Source organism: Stenella coeruleoalba, assembly GCF_951394435.1.
Source record: "Stenella coeruleoalba genome assembly, chromosome: 11".
Taxonomy (NCBI): domain Eukaryota; kingdom Metazoa; phylum Chordata; class Mammalia; order Artiodactyla; family Delphinidae; genus Stenella; species Stenella coeruleoalba.
The window spans coordinates 7,299,912-7,317,899 of NC_137157.1; the positions used below are offsets into that span (position 1 = coordinate 7,299,912).

The 17,988-nt window shown below is 52.6% G+C and overlaps 1 protein-coding gene across 5 annotated transcripts; it reads right to left on the minus strand.

The window, feature by feature from the left end:
• Nucleotides 1–1,062: 1,062 nt before the first annotated feature.
• CCDC134 (coiled-coil domain containing 134) lies at nt 1,063–17,842 on the minus strand. Of its 5 annotated transcripts, XM_079936269.1 has the most exons (8): nt 17,720–17,842; nt 17,235–17,322; nt 15,973–16,091; nt 15,147–15,268; nt 14,480–14,564; nt 12,492–12,673; nt 12,141–12,212; nt 1,063–3,561 (listed from the first exon to the last, which is right to left on the minus strand). In XM_079936269.1, exons 3-8 carry the CDS (start codon nt 16,073–16,075, stop codon nt 3,436–3,438), a joined length of 690 nt encoding a protein of 229 aa, XP_079792395.1. In that variant the 5' UTR covers nt 16,076–16,091; nt 17,235–17,322; nt 17,720–17,842; the 3' UTR covers nt 1,063–3,435. The 5 variants fall into 5 exon arrangements, with proteins under 5 accessions (XP_079792395.1, XP_079792396.1, XP_079792393.1 ...); XM_079936270.1 differs by lacking the exon at nt 17,235–17,322 and having other exon boundaries at nt 17,720–17,766; XM_079936267.1 differs by lacking the exon at nt 17,720–17,842 and having other exon boundaries at nt 17,235–17,580.
• Nucleotides 17,843–17,988: the final 146 nt, after the last annotated feature.

Consider the following 17,988-nt stretch of genomic DNA (forward strand, 5'->3'; position numbering starts at 1 on the left):
GCATATCGAGGCCCCTCCCCTGGCGGCCTCTTAGCGAATGCGAAGAGAAGCCTCCAGGTCCTCAGCCCAACCTCCTTCCCGTAGTTTAAAGGAACCGCTCCCTTTTCTGTTGGTTCGGCTCCACAAGCTACTCCATCCACCCGCTGGGGAATGAAGGGTTAACACCTTCCACCCCGCCCCCGCCCGCTGGGCGCCCCCAGAGTAAGCCTTGAGCACATTACGTCATCGTCCCAGCTGTCTCTCCCCCACCCTAGCCCCGGTCCCCCCAGCCCGCTTGGGTGGCGGGTAGAATCAAAACTGGACCCCAGCACTGGGGCCCGGAGGAGTATGGAGATCGTTCACGTCGCGTTTCTCCCAAGCCCCTTACGAAGGCGGCTACCGAGGCTCGCGAACTGCCCAAGTACGGAGTGTATTTTACAAACTCTGCGCCCTTGCACCTGCCGCGACCACGCGCTTACTCCAGCTGCCTCACCCCGGGTACCTCAGAATCTCCTGCAGTCCTTTAAAATAACGCCAGTGCCCGGAACCACCACAGGCATTCTGAGGTGGGTTCCGAGCACATCTTGACAAAGTTCCGCAGGGATTTTGAGGCGCAACCCACCCACAGATTCCCACTCCTTCAGCCACCGCACTTCCAGTGTTGCAGTTGGTCACGATGTAAACAACTGTGCAGGTTTCTAGGAATTTATACTAAGGAATAAACGTATGAGTGCTCAGAGAAGTGTGCCCTCAAAGGAGCTCTTCAGAGTCCGCTGTAACTGGGAAAAACTGGGAAGCCCAATAAGGACCTGATGAATATACCTGTTGACAAAGACTTCCGCGATATATTGTTAAAAGGGAACACTATGTTTTCCTGCTAGTCTGTGAGAGGTAGCAGTTGCTTTGCGGTCAAGACTTAAGAGTTCAAAGGCTGGGTGGAGGCAGCCATGTGGATTCACTTACAAACCGTGTGACTTTGGGCTGGTTAAATAACTTTTTTTTTTCCTCAGTTTTTTTAGCTCTAAAATGGGAACAGTGCACCCTTGTAGTGGTGAAGATTAAGTGAGATCATCTGTACACTCATTTGACAATATTTATTGAACATTTCTGTGGCAGGCAGAGAGACAGTTCCTGCCCTCTGAGAGCTTCCAGTCTGATGAAGAAAACAGGCACTGATATTTAAGACAAAACCTAAAATTATGAGGAGGGAACTGCATCTGGCATAGCTAGGGGAACACACAACACACACAAAGGCCCTGAGGCAGAAGGAGCTGATGCAAGCCAGCACTTGGAATAAGTCCTGACACACAGTGCCCATACAAGGTAGCTACTGTAACTGAAGTTACACGTGATCTGTGTATCACATGAAGGACAAAAAGGATGGAAGGCCCAAGAGCTGAGTGTCAGTGATGGTTATGGGAATGGTGGGATTTAGGGTGAATTTTACTTTTTTCTTGGTATTTCAGTATTACTTAAATTACTTTTGATAATTAACATATATAACATAATAAATAAAGTACCTTATTTGGGGGGAAAAAAGACAAGAAAGTCCTTTTCATTGTTTACATGCAGGAGGGTTGGTATAGATTATACTAGTCTCACCCTGAAACAGAAAACTAAACCCTGCTGCCCTGCTCTGGACTAGGCACTGAGCTGGACAGTGCCACCTGCAACTCCACCATTCAGTGGCTCTCACAGGGCTCCCCACAGTGGGGGGTGACTGTCTGCTGGCATACCATATGACTCACTTTCACTTTGGTCCAATGCCTTCCCATCCCAGAGCCTCAGTAACCCTCTGCAGAGGGCTACCTGAGTACCAGGAGATCAGGTAAATGGGCACAGTGCCTCCCACTCTGCAGCTGTTCCCATAGCTCCCAGCTGGAGCTGCCTGGGGAAGAGAGCAGAGTGGTTCTGTTTGTACCTTTGAAGGTGTCAGATGGGAAAACTTGGGCCCACTGGAGGGTGGAGAGGAAGGGATCAACCAAGATGGTGAGAAGTGAAGGTATAGAAGGAAGAACCCAGGAGGATAAAGATGCTAAATGGGACAGAGGTGAACACAAGTTAAGACTGGGCTCCTCTCTTTGGCTGTGCATATAGTGGGTGCTCAGCAAATCTACGGGATGACCAAAGAACCATCAGAGAAGGGCTCTTGTCACTGAGAAGCCAGGCCCCAACCTCAGAGAAGCAGTTTAGGGCTGGCCAGACGGTTCAGACATTATCAAATTCATTACACCAATGAAGCCACAGCACAGGTAAGGGGTGGGCCAGGGTCACTCCGCAAGTCTGATGGGCTAAGACCCTGGGTCTCCCTTGGGCACTGTTAGTGGTAGAGGGTTGGGGATAGTTGTGTGTCTCTCCCCTGGCTTGGCAAAGTCAAAGAGACAGAGCTAGAATTCCCCCCAGAGCCCCTCCCTTCTCTGCCTGGAAGGGATATGACAAGGGCGGCAGCCCACTCAGGGCTTAACTCCCTCTGCAGCTTCCCTGCTCCATGGCCCTGGTCTTTTCTTACACACCTCCTGACACAGGGAGCTTGCTATCTGATCAATCCAGCTTGGAGTAGCCCTACCATTACAAAGCACAGCCTCCTGCAGAGCTGCAGCCTGTCCCCCAAGAGCCCCCACCCGCAGGCTATGGTCTCCCTGCGCTGCCAGAGAGGACAAGTTGATTCTTCCCCGAGCCTGCTCAATGACTTCCCTGGATACCTGAGGACAGAGATCACGCTGCTCCAAGGCTGTCTTGGGCTAAACACCCTCCCAGGATACTTCTGGTCCCTTCTCAACACTGATCCCTTGTCCATGACAGTGCTGAGAAGGGAACTGGAGGTCAAAGCCAAGCCCCTGCTTTGCTGCCCCGCCAGGGCTTGAGGCTCCTCTGAGGAGGAGGAATATCCTCTAAGGTGGTCTCTACATCTGAGGGCCCCCTATCCCCTGACCCAGGCCCCTCTCACCTGCCCCATGGAGAGGCTCCCTGGGGCCCAAACCAACCTGCTAGCCCAGAGCATTTGCTGGCTTTTATTGTCTCTGCAGGGGACAACTGTGCCAGGCAACTCGGTGACACAGTGGGGCCAGCAGCAGGCATGACACCTCCACACATGGCTCAGAGCCTAGCTCTGCTGCCTCGCCAGGAAGGGCAGCAGCCAGCCGGCCAGCGGTCCTAACCCAGCGGGAGAGTCCAGCCCAGGATCCCTCCTGCTCCCCCCAGCGTCTCTACAGGGTTAGGTCTGCAGCGCCCTCTGAAGGCTCCCTTGGCACCCCTCCAGGAAGGTCCCTGGGGAGAAATGCAGCCCTCTGCGGTCCAGTCCCTTCAGCTGGGGCTCAGAGCCAGCTCCAGGGGTCTGAGCAAACTCGGCCTCCCCTCTCACAGGGGCCAGCTCTCACCACCAGTCATACCGCTGCATTCTCCTCTTCCTCCCGACTGGCCTCCTCCTGGCCCCCTGAGCCCTGGGCTGCTCCAGGGCTATAACTCGGACTGGGATCTTGAGATCCGAGGGCCTTTTCGGATCTCTTTCCGCTTCTCCTCTTTCTTCCGGCGTTTCTCCTCTCCTCTCAGGGCCTTCTGGAAAGGGTCAGTGCTGGTGCTGAACTGAGGGGAAGAACAGAGTGGTCTGATTAAGTCTGCTGGCAGCAAAGAGTTCCCTCTGAGCTAGGCTGCTGTGGGGACAGGAAGGTCACTGAGACACAGGCCCTGCCCTCGGGCAGCCCGCAGACATGGAGATAGTTAAATGGGCTTGGGGAAACTGCTGAGCGGGTCTTGGAAGATAAGCAGGAGCTTGCCAAGCAAACAGGACAAGGGACGAGTACATTCCAGGCAGAGGGACAGGTGCTGAACCTACATGGCGCATCTGAGAAACAACAGAAAGACTCCACTCAGGGTGAAGGGGCTGAGTGCCGAAGACCACCACAGACTCCCAGAACCCCGAGGAAGAGATGGCAGCCGGCAAGAGTAAGACAACAGGGGTCCTGCCACTTGCGAACAAGTTGCAACGTCTAGGCAAGGGAGTGTACGGGAAGCAGGTGGGCCAGAGGTTAAACCGGCAGAGCCTGAAAGAGGTGGAAAGACGACAACAGTGGTGCCCAGACTCGTGGCTTCCACAGTGGATGCACGGTGGTACCCAGTGAGGAGATGGGAACACAGAGCGAGCTGGGCAGGAGGATGAGGACTTCAGCCGGGGTCATCCCCAGGCCCTCTGCTCTTCTTCCCCCACTCTCCAGACTGGCTCATCTGACCACAGGGCTTCCGTTCCACCTCTATGGTCAGTTACCACTCAAATGTGCATCTCCCTATCTAAATGCCTGTCTGACACCTCCACTAATGTGCAAACGTGCCCCAAGCCCAGCATGGCTCCATCTCCCCAAAACCCAGTCCCCTTCCAGAGTCTCTGTCCTCATGAACAGCAGTGCCCCACAACCCAGTCGAGGCAAGCAGGGCAGAGACCAAGCATTGCCCCCACCCCCACCCCTACCCCTCACAGTCCATTGCCAAGGCCTGGCCCATTTTACCCCCTAAGTCTCAAACCCATCTACTTCTCTCTGTCTCGCCTATCCTACTGCTACCCCCATCACCTCCCCCACCGCCCTCCTGATAAATCTGGGCATCTCCCAGTCTCTCCACACCCTCTTTGGCCCCTCTTAAGCCATTCTCCTCACTGCAGTTAGCTACTTTCAAAATGTAAGTCTGACTCCTGCTTAAACCCTTCCACGACTCTCCATTACTCTCAGGACAAGGTTTCACACAGCTGCATCTGCAGGTCTACCCTGCCCCCCTCTCCTCCTCCCTCACTTCTGGTCCCTGGGCTCCTTCACTCCCATTTCCAGGCCTCTGCACGTGCTGTGGCTCTTCCCAGCCCCCACCCCCTCTGCCACATTAGCTCCAGCTCAGCTGTCACCGTCCTTGGGGACCTGCCCTGGCTCCCGGCTGGGGCTGCCTCCTCTGTTTCCTTCTCAGTGCTTCTCCCCTGCCACCAGCTGCCTCTGTGACCACCTGCTTCGTGCCTGTTGCCCCCACTGGACCACACTCTCCACGAGGACAGGCAGATTGTGTCGGATGCTGCTCACTGAGCCACAAGCCCCCAGTGCAGGGCCTGCTGGGCTTATAGATGGCACTTAGCATGTATTTTTTAAATGAATGAATGAATAACGTTAGAATATGAGATACGATAGTACCCAAAACTCAGGTAACCTTGTTGTGAGATACACCCATTTTATTTGTTCATACGATAAATCTGATAAATGTCTGATCAAGGTAGATGTTAAAAACAAATTAGGAGCTCCACCTTGTGGAGTAATCCACCTACCATGTTAGACTGAACCACAAATCTGGAAGATGGGATGAAGCCAGAGAAGTGCAGCCAAGAGAGGGTAAGTGATCTGCTCAAGTCACACAGTTAGCCCCAACTGGGGCTAGCCCCCAGGCCTCCCACTTCCCTGACCAGTGCTTTCCTTATCACACTCTGCCTCCTATCCCTACAAGTTAATTCTGATCCTCTTGGGAGGGAGGAGGAGCTGGGAGACCCCTCAAGCCACAGAGGACTCCACACTCTTGGCTCCGGCTTGGGGAAGGACAAGTCAAGAGATCCTGGCCCCACCAGCCCCAGCTAGGTGGATCAGAAGAGAAACAATGCCTATCCCTTTCCTGGATCTCCTCCCCGCTAGATCTGGCTAATGCCTACTTTAAGTTCTGATGCTAACCTCGAGCGGACCCTTCGTGCTGCCTGACAATCCAGAATGTTTCCCTGGTCTACTCACTCTCCTGCTCTCCTAGACACACCTTCTCCTAGAACCTCCATCACTCCTCCCCTCCTCACTCGCAGCCCATGACCTTGCTTCCTGTTCCAAAGAGAATGGAAACACTCAGAAGACAACTTCCACAAGCTCCCACCACCATACCCACCAACCCACTTGCTGCTGTGCCCACACTGCTCTTCCAGGCTAGGCCACGCCCCCCCCCCCCCCCCCCCCCCGCCGGGCACCAGCTCTCCTCTCCCCCCTCCCCTCCTCAGGGATGAGGCTCCAGCAACTCTCCTACCCCTGCACCATCGGTTCTTCCTCCCTAATAGGTTGGGGGGTCCCATCAACATGCAAACGTGCTGTAGTCTCTCCCATCACACTAAACTTTACCCTGGAACCCACACCCTCCTCCAGCTAGTCTCCCGTTGATCTGCTCCCCTTGAAAACAAAACCTTTATCATAAGCGACAAGGATATACTGTACAACATCGGGAATTATAGCCATCATCTTGTAATAACTTTTAATGGAGTATAGTCTGTAAAAATACGGCATCACAGGCTTCCCTGGTGGCGCAGTGGTTAAGAATCCACCTGCCAATGCAGGGGACGCAGATTCGAGCTCTGGTCCGGGAAGATCCCACATGCCGCAGAACAACTAAGCCCGTGCGCCACAACTACTGAGCCTGTGCTCTAGAGCCCGCGAGCCACAACTACTGAAGCCCGCATGCCTAGAGCCCGTGCTCCGCAACGAGAGAAGCCACCACCGTGAGAAGCCTGCGCACCGCAACCAAGCGTAGCCCCTGCTCGCCACAACTAGAGAAAGCCTGCATGCAGCAACAAAGACCCAACACAACCAAAAATAAAAATAAATTAATTAAAAAAAAAAAACTGAATCACTATGCTGTACACCTGAAACATAAAAAAAAAAGAAAAACTCTTCAAAAGCGTCACCCGTACTTGATGGGATGCGTCCACTTCCTTTCCTCTCATTTTCTCCAAACTCAGTCTTTTGTCCCCACCACTCAACCAAAACAGCTTTTACTGAGATCTCTGATGGCATGTCTCCATGCTGCTAAATCCAGTGGCTGATTCTCAGCCTCATCTTCCTTGACCCTCCAGCAGCATCTGACAGGAAGATCACTTCCTCCTTCTTGTCACTTTCCTCACACGGCCTCTGGGAAATTATTCCCTCTTGGGTTTGCTACCCTAGCACTGACTGATCCGTCTTGGGGTGCTCTGCGAGTTCCTCCTCATTCTCCCGTCTCTAAGTGCAGGCACATCTCAGGCCTCAGGCCTCAGACCACTGCTATACCTGCCCTGCCCCCCTGCTACTCTCACATTTGCAGCTCTAGCTTTAAGCTCTCCCCTGAAACCCAGTCATATACCCAGTCGCCTCCTTGACATCTTCATTCAGATGCCCATCAGGTCCAGAAACGAGGCCTTGATCCCCGATCCAGCCCTCGACCTTGTCCCACCAGTCTGCCCATTTTAGAAATGGCAGTCCCATTCTTCCACACACTCAGGTAAAAAATCGTCGAGTCATCCTTAATGCAGCTCTTTCACTCCAGATCTGCTTCCTTAGTGAATTTTATTGGCTCTGCCTTCAAAACAACCAAAATCTGACCATTCCTCGCCAGCACCATTGTTGTCACCCTGGTTCAAGCCACCATTAATTCCCAAATAGACAAGCACAGCATCCTCCTTACCAGTATCCGTCTCCTCCCTGGTCCCCCTCACTATTCTCCACACAGCAGCCAGGCTGATCCTTTAAAAGGATAAGTCAGAGACCCTCACCCTGCTCCTATGTGTCTTGGAGCCAAAGCCCTTGAGAAGACATGCAAGGGTCCTGTGCTCTGGCCTACAACTCTGACCTCACCCCCTCTCACACTCCCCACCCTTCCAAATTTGCTTCCAATTCAGGGCCTTTGCACTTGCTGCTCCTTCAGCCTGGAATGTTCTTCCCCAGAGACAGAGCTGGCTCCCTTGCTGTTTCACGTCTTTGCAGTAAGAACCTTGTGTGTCCAAGTCATGTGAAATAGCAACTGTACTCCCATGTTACCCCTGGAATTCCTTAACCACGTTCCTCTGTTTTTCTCCGTAGCCCTTATCACCACCTATCATATATTTTTTATTGACTGTCTATCTCCTACAACTAGAATGCCATTCCCAGGAGGGCAGAGCTAGAACGCTTCTCTAGTGGCTGCGATTCAGTAGATACTCACTAAACGTTGAACAAATGCATGTGCTATGCCTCTGAGCCTTTGTGCAAGCTGGTCCCTCTGCCTGGGAAGATCTTCCCTGAGCTGGTCAACCCCGCACTTCTTACTTATGCCAGAGCCTCCACCCCCTACTTCCATAGGCTCCCTCGCATGGGTCCTTCCCTCTTGCACTGGTACAGAGATCATGCTAGATTGGGACTGGGTTTCTCTGCTACCTTCCCCAACAGACGGTGAGCATCTTCAGAGCAGGGAGAGGGCCAGCTTCCTCTGGACTGGGACAGTGGCCAGCACGAAGCCTGATACAAGTTAGCTCTAGTGATGGGTATGTAGTAGGAGGGGACTCCCGGAACACCCACTGGTATGGAGAGAATGCCCAAGGTGAGTGGAGCAAACCTGGACTGTTGCTGGTGGACAGGTCCACACGGGATACCAAAAAGTTGAGTAAAATCTTGGGACCGTCCCCAGCCAATAAAAGGAAAGTATGTTGCTTCTGAGGTATGCCCAAGCAGAGCACATTATGATGAAGCTAAATTACATCTACCCTGGAGCCCATTCTCTCAGTGCCCCATGCTCTCACCCTCCTCGTGTGTGAGAGGCATTCATGATCTGCAGGGCAAGAAGAGCCAGTGACACAGCAAAAAAAGCATCTCCACGGGAGCCCCCTCATTGGGAAAGGCAATCTGCCATGGTCTTGAGCATCCCTGCATGTTCTTGCCGTGTAACCAAGAACCCAGTCCTGACTGTTCTTACCCAGGCCATTTATCAGGGTTGTGACTGCAGCAAGCAACCTTGAAGGATGTGTCATCTTGGTTTTACATGAAGGGGAGGCAGCTACGCTAGTGTGGAAAACCATATCCCCCACTCCGTCACCTGAAGCAAAGCCACTAGTTCAACAGGGCCCTCGAGTCAGAGGTTCCTCTGAATAGTCAGGTCTGTCCTCTGATTGTTCACCTAAATGAAGAGCTAATGGTGCTGTGCAGAAGAGTTAACATAGCTGGCCTCACTGCTATCTTTTAGAAGGCTTGCTTCCAAGGTTGGTCCTTGGCTGGTGTCTGGGAACTTGGTTTACTGGGAGGGATTCCCATCACCCTAACTGATAAGAGTGGCTCACTGCACCTAAACTGTGCAAAAATGTGGTTTATGCTAAACACCCACTTTCCTTCTGGAGTCTGGAATTTGGTATGTGCTAGGCAGAGGGTGCCTACGTGACCAGTTCCCAGTAAAAACTCTGGGCACTGAGTCTTTAACAGGCTCTCCTGATAGACAACTTTTCACACGTATTTTTATAACCTGTTGCTGGGGGAATAAATTGTGTCCTGTGTGACTTCACTGGGAGAGACTCGTGGAAGCTTGTATCTGGTTTCCCTTAGACTTCACCCAAGAAGCATTTTCCCTTTGCTGATTCTACTGTGGATCCTTTCACTGTAATAAATCATAGCCTCGAGTACACGTACACACTGAGCCCTGTGAGTCCTCCTAGCGAATCATCAACCTTGGGGCGGCTTTGGGAACCCTCGGCACAGGTGACCACGGGCAGCAGCAGCCATCTGGCCCCAGGGATGACACTGGAAGACCAACTGCCATAAAGGCTAGTAAGACAACACTCTGAATTAAAAGCCGTCACTCTTGCCTAGACAATATTCCTAATGACCAGGCATGCTGTATTCTTACTGACTGTTGTCAGTGTCCTAGCCATCTGGTCTGCCAAATGAGCAGGCTACAAACTGGCAGATCAAAGATGGCCATCCCTCCTGGGGGCCATGAACTGTGGAAACAAACTGTGGTTGACAATGGGGCAGTCTGGGCCACTCGCTTAGATGCTCATAGCCAATTCTCTGATGAGACCAACCAGAATCAAAAGGCTGATCAAGCCTACACAGCCCAGTTGACTGGCACTGCCACCTACATGCATCATTGTACTAAGTGTGGCAATACTCTCACCACCATGGACTGACACAAAGCAGAGGACTCCGTATTTCTGGTTCAGCTACCTAGAGTCCCTGGTTGGAACAGTATGGCCCAAGATCGTTAGAATAATGACCACTTGAGGGACTTTCCCTGGCGGTCCAGTGGTTAAGACTCCACGCTTCCACTGCAGGGGGCACAAGTTCGATCCCTGGTTGGAGAACTAAGATCCTGAATGCTGCGTGGCACGGCCAAAAAAAAAAAAAAAAAAAAAAAGAATAATGACCACTTGGTTCAGTACGCTCCTTGCCACGTCTCCCTGTAGTGGCCCATGTGGGCCAAGATGGGAGATATGTGTCTGTAGAAATCTTGCAAAAATGCCCTTGTCCCACTCACATATGACCCTTCTGAACAAAAAGTCTAGGTGAAAGTAGGGAATAATTGGAGAAAAGTGAAATTATAGGTCCTGGGATGTGACATGTTGATTTTGTACCAATAATCTGGGGAGGGAGTGCCTTAGATCCCAGGAGGTGTGTGGAACAATTAATCCTCTTTGTCCTTTAGATCCAGCACTGCCGCCTGGCAAAACAATCCTAGGGTCCACCCAAGCCAAGCGGCAGCTGCAGTTGAGAGTCAGACCAGCTGTCCAGTGTGTCATTCTCAACCACGTGATGGGAAAATTCACATAGACGCAGTCAGTCCTGAACTATTCTGCTGTGTCTGATACCATCCAAGGCAGCTCCCAAAGTAACCCTGTGTAGACACACAGACCAGAACAACCTTGTTTCAATCTGACATACAAATCCATCTGCTTCTCCTGATCCCTGAGTGACCCTGGTTATGCCATGTAGGGCAACCGAGGCTGCAACTCAGCAGCAACACTGCCTCCAGAGCTCAGCCAAACAATGCAATGGTGACCCAAATCAAGTGGTAACATGTAGGAGACAGTGGGCCGCAGAATGCCTCTCCACTGGGGATGAGCGTTGCTTTGGGTCTATCTCTTGGCCCCTATAATCACTGGCAATGGCATCAAAGATCAGCAGCTCAGTCTAAACCCTTGTATGGGTGGTAACAGATGATAGATTGGTCTTAGACGGCGTGCTGATTTTCGAATGTAAGACCTACTGCCCCCGCCCCCCCAGGACTTATCAGAGCTGGCTAAGTCCAGGACCCTGGAGCATATGGTTGAGATCAACACTGCGTGTGGCCTCATCCTGCTGCTTAGAGTCCTACTGACAGGAGTCTGAGACAAGCTGAACAAACGTGGTCCTAGTCTCTACTGATCAGATGAATCATGGAATAGGACATTCCTGTAGAAATGTGAGTTAAGCCAAGACACGTAGGGCTGATGGATGGACCGTGGGGAGGTGATCTCCATCGCCCTGCACATTCTTGCTGGTACACCAGACCACTCTGTACCTGGGCCATTTCTCAGGTTGTGTTTGCAGAAAGCAACCATGAAGGATGAGGTGATGTCTGCCTGCAAAGACTTGGTTTTCTTCTGTTCATTATAAAGGTGGTGAATTTCCCAAGCTTGGTGCTTCTAGACTTGATGCAAACCCACTGCATGGGTGGCATTTGCCTGGGCCCCTCTGTGTCACCTTCCTGGGACTTGGGGAATACGGGAAACCCACATGACCAGGCCAACAGCAACTGCTTTTGCTGCAATAAACTCTGATGTCTCTAACCTGTCAGCATCCATAAAACAGCAGCAAAATCCTAAACCTTCAGAGGTCCCTCCCTACACCTGAGGAGAGCTTGTGATTTGAGGAGTACAGTGCTCTGGCCCTTCCTCCCTGCCGCTCAGGCCCTGCCCTGCCACCTCTGATCTCTTCCTCCCCTCTACTGTGTGTCCGTATCTGTCATGCTTCCCCTGCAGCCTCCAGCTCTCAGAGCCCATCTCAGCCCCTAGGAGGAGAACATGTGCAGGAATGTGGGACAGAAGCCTGGCTGGGTGCTCAGAGGCTCAAGGGCAGAGAAGCATGGCCTGACCTCCCATGGCTTCCCTGACATTCGCCTGATGGGCACAGTGCCTACCGTACACTGGGATGGATGTGTTCATAGCCTCTGACTGGCCCTCACAGCTGAGGTCCACACCGCATGGACAGACGGGGAGCTGAGGCTAAGACAGGGCCAGCAGCTTGCCCAAAGGTACCAGTGAGCGAGTGATACTCAGGCCCAGACCCAGGCACTTCTGGCTCCAAGTCCAAAGCCCTCACACTCCACTCCAGGTGCCCCAGCCCTTGCAGGCCCTGGCCTCCCAGGGCTCAGCAGAGGCCAAGCAGACATGGCCACAGGTCCCAGCAGCTCACCTCTGTGTGGTCTACTTTAAATGGGTTCTGGAAGTCAGAGTCTTTCTCGCTGATTCCCAGCTCCTGGGCCATCTGCGGATGAGGAAAAGCTAGTCATCCTCTGCCTTCTCCTGCCTCCTGCTCACCCAAGGGCCACCCCCTTCGAGGCCTGAACAAATGTGGGCCAGGTGGTGACCCCTAGGGACCCAGGTCAGCATAGAACCCCATGAAAGGGCACCTCAAGGTGGCCCAAGGCTTATCACAGAAAACGCAACCAAAGGCTGACATTCAGGCCTCACTAAAGGCAGATGCGTGGCTCACAGCATACCACCAGACAGAGGGCTCCCGGACCTCCTCCACCCCAGTCCTTACCAGGCGGAGGATGGGCGAGTGGGGGCCCTGGTCAAAGACGCCCGACTGGTTGCAGAAGCTGATGCCCCAGCGGATGAGGAGGTTCCAGTTGGAGTTGTGGTCAAAGCAGTGGTGCACGATCCTTGGGAAGCGCAGCACCACATCACCGAAGAAGGCTGTGTTCTCCACCACTTGGGAGAAAGCTGGTGAGAGGACCCTGATGAGTGGCCAGGGGAGATGCCCTTCTACAGCCCTCCTGGCCAGCCCTACGCACCCTCCAGAGAACAGAGGCAAGCCCACTAATCAGAGAAGGGGAACGGTGCCTGAGGCCCACAGGCTGCTGACCACATGTACAGTGCATGCTAAGGGCTTTATGTCTACCAGGTCACTGAATCATCAAAACCACCTTTAGAAGGAGATGTGTCTGCTATTCCCATTTCTCACATGGGAAACTGAAGCTGACGGCTCGTGAGTAGCAAACCTGGGCTGCAAACCCAGGGCTGACTCCAAAGGACATGCTCTTTCCCCTGTATCTCACAGCTCAGAAAACTCGTTTGCCATGGGGACCAGAGAGGTGGGTGTCATTTTGCACATGGAGGCATATGCAGCCCATGAGGCTTCGCTGGGCCTAACCTCCCCAACTTGGTATCCTAATGTCCAGAGCTGGGCCCTTTTGTTAACACAACTACAGTGTCTGTGAGGGGTCAGTTCTGTTAGGATGGCCAGGGAACACATCAGGGTTTGTTTTCTTTTTAGCGTATGCCCAATTTTATTTTAAATGCTTAAGTTCTTATTTTGAAATAATTTTAGACTTACATAATACACCACAAAATTCCTTCATTGGCCTTCCTCTAATGTTATCATCTTATATAACCATTGCACAACTATCTAAACCAGGAAATTAACATTGATACAATACGATTAATCAACCCACAGACCTAATTTGAATTTGGTCAGTTTTCCCACCAATATCCTTCCTCTAGTCAACAAATCAGTTTAGACTGAGTTTAGTGTCCATTATGGTGGCAGGTCCCCGAACCCAGGCTAGCATGAAGAATAGTAACTATACGCCCAGCCCTGGTGGCAGCCCCTGTTTGAGTGACCCCTATAGATAAGGCCCAGGCAGCGCTCACCAGCACTGGCCAGGCCACACAGAGATAAGCAGACTCCTACAAAGATATGCCAGGTTGGGTCTGAGACAAGTGGGGCAGGGACCCCTGGGCTTCAGAACGATCTTGAACCGCAAAGAACTCAGGAGTTCGCTTGGTTTACAGGTAAGAGCCAGGCAAACCGCCTGTCCTCTTTCACGTGGAAACTGGAGGGAATAGTGCCTTCCTCAGTTACCATGGAGATTAGAGATATTTGTAACGTGCCCAACATTCAATACGTAAAAGCTCCTTCCGTCCTGTCTCAGACAGTGCGACCTAACAAACTCTACTGTTAGAATGTAACCAGTTAATGGGGAGAAATTACCACTGAAGAGAAATTCTTGGAAAAGGAGATGAAGGGATTCAAAATATTCTTTTATTTATCTATGTTGGTCTCACCTTGTCTCAAAAAGGATTTAAGGGGGTTGAAGCTTTTAGAACAGTAGTAAAGAGTGAAGGTAACTGCTCCCATGGGCCAGTCACTTCAAAAGGCCTCAGTTCTTTCTCCTATAAATGGGAACCACCCTTGCCATCTCTACCAGGAGGGTCAGGGTGGTGAAGGCAAGGATTTCTGGAGGGGAAGTGGGCAAAGCCTCCTCCCTAGTTCCCCCATCTCAAACACCTAACCACACGACAGAATATATGTGTCAGGGACACAGAAACTGGCTCTGAAACGAGCCGAGAAACACTCGGAGAATCATATACTAAGTGCCCAACTACCCAAAGAGACTCCTTGGAAGGTGCCACAAGAGGGTACTTCCAGAGAGAGAAAAGAGTGACAAGAACAAGAGGGAAGGAGCAGCTAGAGAAGATCAAGGATGGAGTGGGGAAGAGGAGAGGGAGAGATTGGGAAGACCATACCATCCTTCAGTTTCTCGTCCTGGGGGAAGGGCCCATCTGGGAGCACATCTGCAGCAATGAGCACTGTCCGGGAGTCCTCCAGCACCTGAGGGAACCCCACCTGGGCTGAGTGGCTTTGAAAAGGTCTTCCCAGACCGGCCCCAGCCCCATTTACTTCAACCCTACTTCAAATCTTCTGTGAGGGGCTTCCCTGGTGGCACAGTGGTTAAGAACCTGCCTGCCAACGCAGCGGACACGGGTTCGAGCCCTGGTCCGGGAAGATCCCACATGCCACGGAGCAACTAAGCCCGTGCGCCACAACTACTAAGCCTGCGCTCTAGAGCCCACGAGCCGCAACTACTGAGCCCGCGTGCCACAACTACTGAAGACTGTGCTCTAGAGCCCATGCTCTGCAACAAGAGAAGGTACCGCAATAAGAAGCCTGTGCACTGCAATGAAGAGCAGCCCCTGCTCGCTGCAACTAGAGAAAGACCGTGTATAGCAACGAAGACCCAACATACTCCAAAATAAATAAATAATAAAATAAATTAATTATATATAAAAAAAAATCTTCTGTGCATGCGCTTCCCCCTCATTGAACACCATCCCCTTGGGGAACTCCTACACATCCATCAGTGTCCAGATCAAAGACCAGGCCTGCCATGAGCTGCCCCCTGCCTGCATGCACCTTAAAGAGCCCCTTGAGCATGACATCAAGGATCTTGTACTGCTGGTGGACATCATTCAGCTGTGCTAGGTTTTTCAGCGCCAACAGCTGCTCCCGCCGCTTCACCTCAAACATCTTCTTGTCTGAGCAGCATTAAGTTAAGGAACTGGCACCAGTTCTCCTGCCTGGATAATCCAGTGGTCCCGATCGAGAGGGCCCACCCTGGCCAGCAAGTCTCTGCCAGGGGCATAGATGTGCATGCCTGGGACTCCCCAGGGAACGAATACACTCTCCGAGAAGCATATGAATCCTGCAACATATCATTCATCCACTTCACAGAGGATTCCACACCCGACAACCTGAATACAACCCTCAGGACCTGGCTCCTGCCCTCCCCTCCCCGTGGTCTTTCCCCAGTCTCCTACAGCCACTCACTGCTCCCAGAACCTCCACCCCTCTGCTCATACTGTATACTCTGCCTGGGGTGCCCCCCACCCTTCTCTATGAGTTTCTATTCTTTCAAGACCCAGCCCTTGGGTAGGCAGCCCAGTATGCCAGGGCTTGGTCTCCAGCCAGGGTCTCACCCAAAAAGAATGAGGCACATGTACAATCCTCAAGAGTCCTCATGGCTGTGAGATATATGCCTTGCCTTCTCAATTTAACATATGGGGAAACTGAGGTTCAGAACAGAACTGACTTGAACAAGGTCTGGTTAGAGCACCTTACTTTTTCTCCCCTGTTCCTATTAGGGGGTTCTGCTCCATCCCTGGAATCTCCCAAGGGGTTGTGGGTATAGAGGAACCTCATTTATAGACCCCTCAAAAACACCTCCAATCCCAAAGGATACAGATCTCCAGGCTCGGGTCCAGGGAGGTCCTCAGGGTGTCTGTGACTCCTGTCCCAGACAGTAGCAGGACAGAGAGGAAGGCCAGGAACCGAAGAAGGTCCATATCTAAGACTCTGGAGCTAGGGGAGTAACCCAGAGAAAGAAGGTGAGACCCAGAGCTTGGTGTTACATGAAACAGAAAGTGAGTTGAACAGCAACTTCCCCTGATAATGACACAGCCTCCAAACACCAAGAACCCAGCTTTGGGAAGCCCTGGATCCCCAGTTCCTAGCCCAGGGCCTGTGACCAACAGACACAAAATAAAGACATGGGATGATAGGAGGGAGGAAGAAAGATAAAGTCAGCAAGGCAGGGATACTTAGAGAACAGGGATCAACGCCTGGAACCCTGCACTGGAGCTCTGGCTCTGTCTGACTTCGGGACCTCGGGCAAATTGCTCAGCCTCTCTGAGCTTCATCTTCCTCACTGCAAAATGCGGATAAGGAAGTCATCTCCCTGTTGCAGAGACAGAAGGCTGGGTGAGGCACTGTGCCTGAGGAAGGAGGGCCTGGTCAATATCATTGCCTCTCAATTCCCCATCCTGGCCTCTCAGGAGGCCCAGGCAGTCAGAGATGTGAAACTTCTGGGGCTTCCCACCTTTCCTGACTTCTGTCATCAGAAAGGAAGAAGGGGTGCAGGCTGGGAAGGGAGGCAAGACAGTCTTGGGATAAGACGGCTGTTATTCTCTTAGGAACCACCTGTTCCTATCTAGGCAGTATTCCCCAATTACCTACTGAGTACCTGTCACGTTCCAAGCACTGTTCTAGAGCCGGGAATACGGCAGTGACAAACAAAATTCCCTGCACACTGGTACTTTCATCCCTAGTAGGGTTAAGAGAAACCAATGAAGTTGTAAAACAAGCACAGAAAGATAAGAGGGAGTCAGCAAAGTGCAATCTTAAATACAGTAGTCAGAGGCAGCCTCTACTCAGATAATAGCTGCCCAATTTTACCAACGTGGAGACCAAAGCACAGAAAAAGGAGGAGACTGCCCAAAGTCACTCATGGGTTCTCAGGCTAAATCAAGAGTCTTAATGAGCACAGGCTATCTCAGAGCTGGCCACTGTTCTATTAGGACACCTAGGTGTGTCCCAGAGATGCTCAATTATTGACAGTGAGACCCCACACAGATCAACCAGAGAACCGCCCCCATCCCACGCTGATGAGACAACTGAAGCCTAGAGAATGGGAAGAAACAGTTCAAACTCACCCAGAACCCTTACCTTCCACCGTCACGCTCCAGACTCAAGGGAACCAAACACTGGTTAAGGCAGAACTTGGGGTCAGGGGAAATCAGACAGCCGGTAATGACTGAAGCAGGAAAAAGTGGGAAAAGAAAGCCGAAAAAGCGGACTTGCGTGGGGCAGATTCTGCTGTCTCTACTGTTACTCCCACTTATCCGCCTCTCAATCCCGCTCTCTGCCCCATGAGTCCCCAGAGCTCTTCCCGGCTGGGCGTACGACTCCGAGGCCATTCTGCAGAGGTGGCTTGGTGGTGGATCCTGAGCCGGCAACCCGGGCTCGGAGACCAGGGTCGCTGCCCCTAGCCTTTAGAGCTCCGGGAAGAGAAAGTCTTTCTAATGAGAAGAGGCGTCCGGGTCCGCGAATCCCAACCCCCAACGTGTGCAGCCAGTTCTGGGCCCTCGGTCCCTCCCCCGCCCCCCGCCCCCACGGGAGCCTGCCCGCCCGGCGCCCCCGCCCCCACCTACCAGGCCGGGCGGGTGGGTGGGCGGGCGGACAGGAGTCAGCGTGCACCTCGCCTCGAGGGTCCGCAGACGACCGGCAGAGGCGCAGAACCTCAGTGTCCCACAGAAGCCTCGCAGGAACTGCCAAGCGCCGCCCCCGCCCAAAGATCGCGGGCCGCGACGGCCGCTCCTTGACCTAACTTCCGGCCCCGCCCAGTAGGCTCCAGCGCTAGCCCTGCCCGAGGTCCGTGGGAGTTCGGTCCCGCCCACCCTGCGTGGCGGCTTGCGCACTT

Excerpts from the sequence above, each read along its gene's own strand:
- CCDC134 (XM_079936267.1), bottom strand. The coding sequence starts at position 17,485 with ATGGCCTCGGAGTCGTACGCCCAGCCGGGAAGAGCTCTGGGGACTCAT. Across the intron at positions 16,092-17,234 it reads CTGGAGCGTGACGGTGGAAG|CTCCAGAGTCTTAGATATGG; the intron begins GTAAGGGTTCTG and ends TTACTCCCCTAG. Across the intron at positions 12,674-14,479 it reads GGACGAGAAACTGAAGGATG|CTTTCTCCCAAGTGGTGGAG; the intron begins GTATGGTCTTCC and ends TCCTCTCACCAG.